The following is a 10,098-nucleotide window of genomic DNA, read 5'->3' as shown; positions in this document are numbered from 1 at the left end:
TCTCTCTCTCTCTCTCTCTCTCTCTCTCTCTCTCTCTCTCTCTCTCTCTCTCTCTCTCTCTCTCTCTCTCTCCCCCCCTCCTCTCAGTATACTATTTCACATTTATCAGTTAATGCTTCACATAACAGCTCGGCTAGATGAATTATTTTTAATAAACTATTACAACACACAGTAAACCCATTATACATGTTACATAATATAGCAATCATTTTTATATTATTCTAAATGATATCAATAATTTTTTTTTCATTACTTTTAATAATTTTGTTTTAGATCCAACATTAACAATACTCTTATAAAATAATAATTTGGAAATTGTTACGTGTACCTTCAATAGCTATTTAATTGCCTTGTGATTAAATTCCATAAATTTAACATTATGGATTTGATAAACAACTTATCTTTAACGACACTTAGTACAAAGGTTCTCCCCCTCTCACAAATCGCACAAGGTGAGTATACAACGTGCACTAATTTATCAAACTCATTATATTTGTTACATCTATGTTATGTGATAATAGTTCTGCAAGACGGAATGGCAAAAAAGTTCCGCGAGGTGAAAGTCGACATAGCTGCCTGCCCTTGTTTAACCAGACAACCATACAATCTTGCAGGAGTAGGTAAGAAATCAAATCACCTAATTCTTCTTTAAAAGTAATACTCTTAATATCATTAAAAATTTACAGGATTAAGCGGCAACCCATCGTTGTTGGAAATCGGTGGTCACGCAAACTTTGTGTCGAACTATGACTATGACACTCCAACCTGGAAAGTTCAAAATATGCTAGCATCTGGCTTCTTCGATTCCTTTATTTTTGGAAGTGGTTATGCTGCAAAGCCAAACATGCCTTATAATGGACATGTAAGTATTATCGATAATTTCACGCGCAACAGGGATGATAATATTAATATGATATTATTACACTAACAAGACAACAAAAGATTATTAAACTGTGCGATAAACTACGCGTTTTGTAAACTAATTTACTGTTACTTTATCGTTGTTTTAAGGATGTATCTCAAAACCTTACGAAAAACATAAAAATTTTACAGATTGTTTTATTAATACGTCTGATCAGCAACTGTGCAAAATTTGAGCACGATTCTCTTATTGGTTTAAAAATTATTTAATTTTTTATTTACTCTTGATTCTTATATAAAATCGCGAAGTACTTATTTGCAAATTTGATAAGGAAGTAGCATTAGGAATTAAATCAAATTTTTTATATATACTAATGTAACTCTAATAAATATTTGTGCAAAAGTTAACTTGGATCCACTTATTTGTTTAAAAGTTATTTAAATAAAACTGCAGCAAAATACGGATATTACACTGCATAAACCATTTCATCTATGCGACTTGACAATATTCACAGTAAACATTTTTGTGACATCTGTCATTTGAATAGGAGATGTTATTATCGATACTTTTTAATTTTTGGCAACGTAAATAGTTATTTTCATGTAATATTCATTTCTCTTTTCAACGATATTTATTATTTTTCGACATTTTAGAAGATTCACGAGATTCAAAGCACATTATACTCGAAGCACTTCCTACACTTAAAACTTGGTAAATGGTAATGCCAACGTAGAAAATAATGCGATATTGTCATATTTTATAATAATATATTTTAGACATGTATTTTGTTCTTAAATTATTAATTAAATATATGTAACTTATTTTTTCAATATTAAATGTATATGTAAATTAATCATTGCTTGTAATGACCGATAATCATCTTATAAATTATTCATTATTTCGTTTCTTACAGTTGATTGTAGGGTATATTCACGACCAACATTTTTTATCGTTAATTAAGAAAAATATTAATTATAAATATTTATATTCTTGAAGACATGAAAATCATGTTATTTCACGAAAATTTAACTTCTTATGTAATGTAAAGTTATTTATTTTATTTTTAGACGATACGAACCTAAGAAATCTGTAAATTTTAAATTTTGAAAGCTTTTAGCTGATATTGTACATTCCAAACATCCTTAATTCTATTTATTTATTACTATTCGGATAAGTTTATTAATTAATGCTCTTATAATGTACACTTGCTCTAATCCTATCGCAACTCTCTACTTTTCAAAAAATAAACTGTTTTTGTAGCTCATTATAAACGCGACGTATAGAGCACCATCGAATTTCACGAACGCGAGTCGCATCGTTTTCGCAGAAGCAAGTAACGGACAGAAAAGAATAGAAATGTTAACAGACCCTAATCAAATGCTGTGCTCCTACATGGGCAGTTTTTTTATTAGCGACGGCAGGCCAGGCCTGGTTCTTAGAGTGCGCGCCAAGGATCGAATATCGACCGATTTAGATATCATAACAATAATGCAAAACAGTCTCTACGAACATTTCGGTGTAAATGAGAAACACCCTATTGGTAATTAGCAGTCTTGTAAAGTATATTCAATTAAATATAGAAATAGATAAATTGACGTCGAATAATTCTTTATGTCTCATCTCGCAGTCTTAGGTGGTGTTCTTAGAATGTGGAATGGACGAGCAGTGTATAGCCTTATGTCGGAAGAATATCCGCAAAGGAATAACCAAATTCATGAATTCAGTGACTTCAATAACAAGTGGTTTCAATATCATGAGATGAAGCTGAAAACAGAAGTGGCAGCGGTTGGCATATTAACTAACAGAAAACCAGATTTAATGTACACGGAACAACGTTACAGTCTTGTATGTTATTTATTGCATTAGTTATGCAGATATTAGAAATCACTGATTTTAATATTACTGCATTATATCTTCTAGTAGATAAATGTCTGAAATTTAAGTTTTCATTTTATTAATTAACGCAATTATTTACGTCAATCTATTTCTGACAAAATTTACATTTATGATTATTAAATGAAATTAAAGAGTAACAAAGCTTTTTCTTCATTACTTTAAACTATATTTACTAATTTTGTTGTATTTCCTAAATTATATTTTTATATTATAAATTTTATTAACGAAATTAATTTGTATGTACTATATTATTAAAACGTTAATTATTGCAATAGCTATATCTAAGTCTTAACATTATAAAATATGAATATTTATTATGTTTTTTAGCCTTTGTGGAAGAGACGTAATCAGTTCCATTTTATCTCCGATTATGCAGCAAGCGGGGAGTTTATTGGCGACACTACTCCTGATGAAACGGAATATGAAGGTTACTTTAATTTAGCGAAAAAATATATCATCGCAGATATTGTCCCTTGAAGCCTTTTTATTCTTAATATAAAACTGATTTATTATGTGCTTTCATATGTAAACAAAAATGTATTTATAAGTTTTTTAATACATATTTTTAATGTAATTAATGAAAGTTTAGAAGTTTTAATATTGATCGAGGAACGTTTTAACAATTAAATGCTAAAAATAGGGATTTAATAACATAAAATCTTGTTACACGATTTTTCCTGAAACAAAATTGATCATAATTCAATTACTTCGAGTATAAGAGCGAGTTGAATCCTTTAACTTTTTCGATTTTTTTATTAAATATATTTATATCCTCTTTATATAATCTTTGTATTGTACATAATTTATGTACTTTAATAGATTTTGTTTCCATATTTCTGATATTTTCTTTACAATGTTTAATAGCGTTCAGATTCTAAGAATTCTAAAAATTATGTGTTTTGTTAATCAAAACTAAACACGAGTGAAATAATTTTTTGTTTATCCGATCGAAATTTTTTATACCAAATATTTACATAGGAGATACTTTTTTGAAATTTTAAATCTTTTCAGTTTTCTTACCATTAACTACAAATTATCTAAAAAAATATTGTATAATTTAAATCACGTTTTATAGAGACATGATTTTATAGAAATATGATTTTATTTAATTTGTCTACCTTCTTGTATATTATATTTTTTTAACGTTACGTATTTTTAATCATATAGCACCTTTTGATTTATCACTTTTTATTATTCTTGATTGTAAAAACAACCTCTATGTTAAATTAAATGACTCCCTTCATTCATTAATATGAAAAAGTCTGAAATAATAATATAAAACAAAATATTTTTTTCTATATTTTTGATCAAGCTTGGTTTAAAGCGTATAATTATATTAATAAATTCTTTTGTAAAAAGGTCTGCATGCACAATAAATATATGTACGCATAACATACATATAATCTTATAATAAATCTGCCTTTCATAATGTTCAAATAATAATGTTACTCTGTGCGTTATTATTATCATTTTTCAGTTTTTAAATTATTACAAATGTATGTGCACTTTTATATTTGTATACGACACATATATTTGTATAAGTATACACTTAAATATTCATATCCATTTAGTATTACCCAGCTTTATACAATCGTATCTTTGCAATCATTGAACATAATACCTTATCATCTTACAATTTAACGGATTTAATCCATTTTAATTTTATTATAATTACTCGTAAAACAAATTGTACAATAAATATTGCAAGTTATTTTGAAACACTTGTCTATGTCTTTGTAAAGTTTATCTTCACTTCTTCTTTTTGAAATTATGGATATTTCGATTTATCAATTGAAATGCCATAATGCAAAATGTACGTAAGAAAATTTCTCACAATTTCGGTAAAATATTATATATTTCTTATTTTTATTTTCATTCTAATCAACATACTCTATTTGTGAATTTCGACTATTTATATTTAACCAAGATATATATTTAAGGAACTTCATTCATCGTTAACGAATGACATAATTCCTTGATCAGATAATTATTTAATTTCCGTAATAATAAAACGGACAAAATAATGATTATAATTATATTCGTATTATTTTATATGTATAAATTTGCTAGATCAGTTAAATTCTATATTTAAGCACATTTTATTTAAGTGGTCACACTATCTTAAAGAGTTCGATGACATTATTATAAATCAAACTTGATATATTTCAATGTTTTAACGATTTTTCACGAATAAATAAGCACGAATTCTTTATGTTATACTCCATGTTCGATATTGTTATATTATCTTGTCATTTATGTACAGTCTAACTACGTATTGCATTTAATATCGTGATAAATTCTTAAAATTCTTTATTATCATTGAAAAATGACATAAAATACTATGGCAGAATTGACGAAATAACTTAACCGCAACGTCAAATCTTAATAAAAAGTACCGTATATCATTAAATTGTTTCAATAAAATTAGTTTTATTTTAACGTCTTCAATAAAAGCTTCTTCGTTTTAATAAATAAAAGAAATATAAAGTTATATAAAAGATTCTTTCTACACGCGCGCGCGCGCATATACGTATTGTACACACGTGCATACACATAATATATATTATTATTTAATAATATTTAATCAATGTTTAAATGTAAACCTAGTTTTTGTTTCAATAATATCAGCATACACTATTTAGACACAGTTTCTAAAGAATTAAATCACAAATTTTTCGCGCTGGATTAAGAGATGGATTAAGGATATCTTAAAATTTGCTCAAGGTTCAGTGAATGCTCCACATAACAACTTGGGCAAGTATATTATTTTTAATAGACTATTACACACACTATACGCATCATAAATATTACATGCAATCATTTATCATAATATAACATGCAATAATTTTTCTTACTTCATATTATTCCAAATAGCATCAATAATCTCCTTTTTATTAATTTTAATGAATCGTTTTTAGATTCAACATTGGAAACCTTATGATATCAAAATTTGTAAATTGTTACTTGTACCTTCAATAGTTTTTGATAATCATGCAATTAAGTTTCCTAAATTGATTATGGATAATAATTATTCGATGAATGGTTATCGCTATTCGACTAGCATTCCTTTATATCCCACGATTGATTTGGAAGTACCTAGTCTCTCACGTATCAGACAAGGTATATATACAGTATGTTTATAATTTAATTTAATAGACATATTATATTTGCTGCATCTGTCATCATGTGATAATAGTTCTGCAAGATGGAATGGAACACGCGTTCCACGATGTGAAGGTCGACATAGCTGCCTGCCCGTGTCTAACCATGCAGCCACCCATTCAGTCTTGCAGGAGTAGGTAAGAAATCGAAGGTAAAGCCCTCAATTTAATTAAAAATAAAATATTTTTTTAAATCTATAGGATTATGCGGCAACCCATCACTAATAGAAGTCGGTGGTTATACGTACTTTATGCCAAACCCGTTGCATGACATCGCATGGTGGGAAATTGAAGAATTACTATCATCCACCTGCTCTGATACTTTCATTATCGGAAGTGGTTATACTTCAAAATCATATATGCCATGTAACGGACATGTATGTATTATCGATATTTTCTGTGCAAAAAAAATGAAAATTCTATTACGATACTGTTATACTAACAGGATAACGCGAAAAATAGTAAATAGCTAATGCAACAAACTGTGCATTTTATTCAGTTAACTCATATATTGTTATTTTATTGTTATTTTAATTCTATTTATTTGTTACCATTCGGTTAATTTTATTGAGTTTTTGTAGTACTTTTATCATAAAGGGGAGACCGGGGCTGGTTTTTTTATTAGTGATTTTTAGAAAAAAGTAGATGCAAGATTTTGAAATATTATGTACATCAAAATATATCTATATCCCTTAGTTATTAAAAAAAATATATTATTTTGAAATATGTTATCGTACAAATAAGTTACTCAATTTTAAGTAAAACTGTGAAAATGTGACAATCAATTCCAAACCCGGAGTTGATTGTCACATGTTCCAGAGTTGGTTTTAAAACAGTATTAGGCGGAGTTTTGCTCCTATTCGTCTTCCTTTTTTGTTTTCATGCCATAATTTTAACTCACTTAACCTCAATTAACCTCTAAACAATAGAATTCACTTATCCCAGTAATCAGACGCTTCCTAGTCGAAAAGAAAGTATAGGGGATGGAGAAGCTATGTCTGTGTGTAACTAGCGCTGCGCTGATTGATTCTTATTTAATTCGTATGAGTAAATTCTTCCGTTTTGACCGAGCCGCATCTGACATGAAATCACCGACGTGACAACCAATCCTGGCTTATTTGGGTCAATCCACATGGCCATTTTTAATAAAAGAAATTATATTTACAAGCTTTGTCAGAATAATGATTATTTAACTGCAGCAAAAATTTTTTAAGACATGCCATTTTCTATGATTACAGGGCAATCGCGATTGATAATGCCACAAACTTATCAGACAGCATAATAGGAGATAAGAAAAATTTACTTATTGATTTCATTTTCATAAAAGTCGTTGTAAATAATATATACAATGTTTTTGGTGCAAATCATTTTACACAACAAATTAATATTATATTAGCAATCTACAATTAAAAAAGAGATTTTTCTGCTATGTACTAATTAAGTTATAAGCATTTTGACAACCAACCCCGTACGACAACCGGCCCCGGTCTCCCCTAAACTTGCTCTAATTATGCTAATATCACATTCTCTATTTCATGAATGTGACTACTCTTGTAGCTTATTATGAACGCGATGTACAGAGCACTTGCGAATATCACGAACGCGAGTCGCATCGTTTTTGCAGACGCAAATAACGGACAAACAAGGATAGAAATGCTAACTGATCCTGACCAAATGGTGTGCTCCTTTCTAGGCAGTTTTTTTGCCAGCGAGGGCAAACCAGGCAATGTTCTCAGAGTGCGCGCCAAGGGACGAAAATCCAAATTCGATATCACAACAATAATGGAAAACATTCTCTACAGACATTTTTTTATAAAACAGAATTGTCTTGTTGATAATTAGTAATCTTGTAAAACATATTCAGTTATAGAAATAGATAAATAGATAGAATAATTTTCAATACATCTTGTCTCGCAGCCCTAGGCGGTGTTCTTAGAATGAGAAATAGACGAGTGGCGCATCACATTATGCCGGAAGAGTATCCACAAGTGGTTGGATCATTTTGCGACCTATTTAAATGGTTTCAGTGTCACGAGCTGGAATCTGATTTGATAGCTGTTGGTACATTAACTAGTAACAATCCACATTTATTGGATATGGAACGTTACAGCATTGTACGTTATTTATTATAATTGTATAAATACTAGAAATCACTCTGATCTTCAAATTACTGCACTATATCATTTATTAGTAGATAAGTGTTGTTAAAAATTTAATTTTTTTAATCAATTAATACAATTATGTATGTCTATTCACTTTTGTAAAATTTGCATTTGTGATTATTAAATTAAATTAAAGCAACAAATCTTTCTTTATTATTTTAAACTGTTTACTAAATAATGTTTTACTTACTAAGTAATTTTTTTAGAATGTAAATTTTATTTACTAATGTCCATTTCTACCAATGTAGATTAACTTTAATCATGGTTTTATTTACTTTTTATCTTTTTCCAATCCTTAAAAGTAGAAAAAGATACAGAGTAAGTTAATCCTGGATTAAAGTTAATCTACGTTGGTATAGAAATAAAGCATTAATTGCAAAAAATTGTATTTATGTCTCAAAGCTTCAACATTATAAAATATATTTTTTTCAGCATTTGTGAATGAGACGTCATCAATTCCATAGTTTCTCCGATTATGGAGCAAGCGGGCAGTTTATTGGCGACACTACTCCTGATATGACAGAATATGAAAATTACTTCAATTTAGAGAAAAATTATTCTCGTAGACTGTACTGTCTAGCATATCATTATAACAAAGATATCAGTTTATGATACGGTATCAGATTATGTTTTATAAGTTTTTTAACACGTTTTTGATATAATTATTAAAAGTTTATATGTCCTAATGTTCGAAAAATATTCTATTAAATGCCAAAAATATGTATTTAAAAGTATAGAATTTTACCACGTTTTCCTGAAACAAAATTTATCATAAATAATTATTTTAAACGAGAGCGATTTGAATCCCCTAATATTTTTCAACAAGAATTCTTGTAGTACACATCCAAAATTCTGAAATAGGTAAAATAATTACATGATGAAAAATGTTAATGTAAGAAGTAATGAAATATATATCATTAATATACATGTGTAACGTCTTATCTTAGCGCTACAAACACCATTTCTTTAGAAGTATTGTATGTATAATATATATAATTAAATATATATATATATATATATATATATATATATATATGTTATTTGTGCATATATACATAGTGTATGTTAAATAGCGCCCACTAATTACGCAGTATTTTTCCTTAAAACCGAATTGAAAAGTCCTAAATTGTTTTACATGCACAATGAAGCAATCACTATTTCAGTAATTATATAGCTTTATTGTGTATTGTAAAAAAAATAGTTAAGGACTTTACAACTTCGTTGTTTTACAAGGGAATAACGCTATATAATTAATGGGCGCTATTTAAGATACTCCCGTATATATTTTATTATACATAATTATGCACATATATTATTATGTAACTAATTATTATATCTTTTATTATATATAATATACTTTAATAATTTATGATATTTAATTATGTATATATATATATATATATATATATATTATAACTTGTAATTAATTGTTATATCTTTTGTTACAAACAATTAACATACTTAATAGCTTCTGTTTTCCACATTGAACAGAAGTTTTTATGGCAGTGTTTCGTAGCGTTAGAATTCTAAAAATTGCAACACTTATCCTTCATAATTAAGACTAAATGCAAATTGAAAGAATTTTTTATTTACTGGATCAAAATTTGCATAGAAAACATTTTTCTTTGGAATTGTAAAATAGCCTTCAGAATTTATTTTACGTTAATTATAAGAATTACATTAAAAAAATATATAATTTAAATTACTCATTTTTTAGATGTCTTATTTTCTTTGTCTATCTGCTTATATATTGTATTTTGGTATTTTTTTGTCCATCACCTAACTTTTACAATTATCGATTGTAAGATACAAATTGCACATTCCTGATGAAATAAATGATGACTGGATGTTATTCATTCATATGAAAAGATCTGAAATAAGTATATTGAGTAAAACATTTTCTTCAACATTTCATTCACAAATTCTTTTGTAAATACGAATGCACAATATACATATAAATAAATATACGTATAAATACTATTCATACTTCGGATTTAATTAAGACCTATGTTGCAAG

At 27.7% G+C, this 10,098-nt stretch overlaps 1 protein-coding gene and 1 long non-coding RNA gene across 2 annotated transcripts; one reads left to right on the top strand and one right to left on the bottom strand.

The window, feature by feature from the left end:
* The first annotated feature begins 288 nt into the window (after positions 1–288).
* On the top strand, positions 289–3,284 carry LOC105454635 (ester hydrolase C11orf54 homolog). Its single transcript, XM_011697395.1, has 6 exons — positions 289–452; positions 522–620; positions 687–862; positions 2,123–2,402; positions 2,490–2,707; positions 3,086–3,284. The coding sequence occupies exons 1-6, from the start codon at positions 380–382 to the stop codon at positions 3,233–3,235; spliced, it is 996 nt and encodes a 331-aa protein (XP_011695697.1). The 5' UTR covers positions 289–379; the 3' UTR covers positions 3,236–3,284.
* Positions 3,285–6,023: 2,739 nt separating this feature from the next.
* LOC105454634 lies at positions 6,024–6,960 on the bottom strand. Its single transcript, XR_975012.1, has 3 exons — positions 6,836–6,960; positions 6,168–6,316; positions 6,024–6,079 (listed from the first exon to the last, which is right to left on the bottom strand). It is a non-coding gene; the product is annotated as an uncharacterized LOC105454634 (long non-coding RNA).
* Between the last annotated feature and the right edge of the window lie 3,138 nt (positions 6,961–10,098).

Source organism: Wasmannia auropunctata, unplaced genomic scaffold (assembly GCF_000956235.1).
Source record: "Wasmannia auropunctata unplaced genomic scaffold, wasmannia.A_1.0 LD335980.1, whole genome shotgun sequence".
NCBI classification, from domain to species: domain Eukaryota; kingdom Metazoa; phylum Arthropoda; class Insecta; order Hymenoptera; family Formicidae; genus Wasmannia; species Wasmannia auropunctata.
This window is presented reverse-complemented; position numbering and strand designations above follow the sequence as displayed.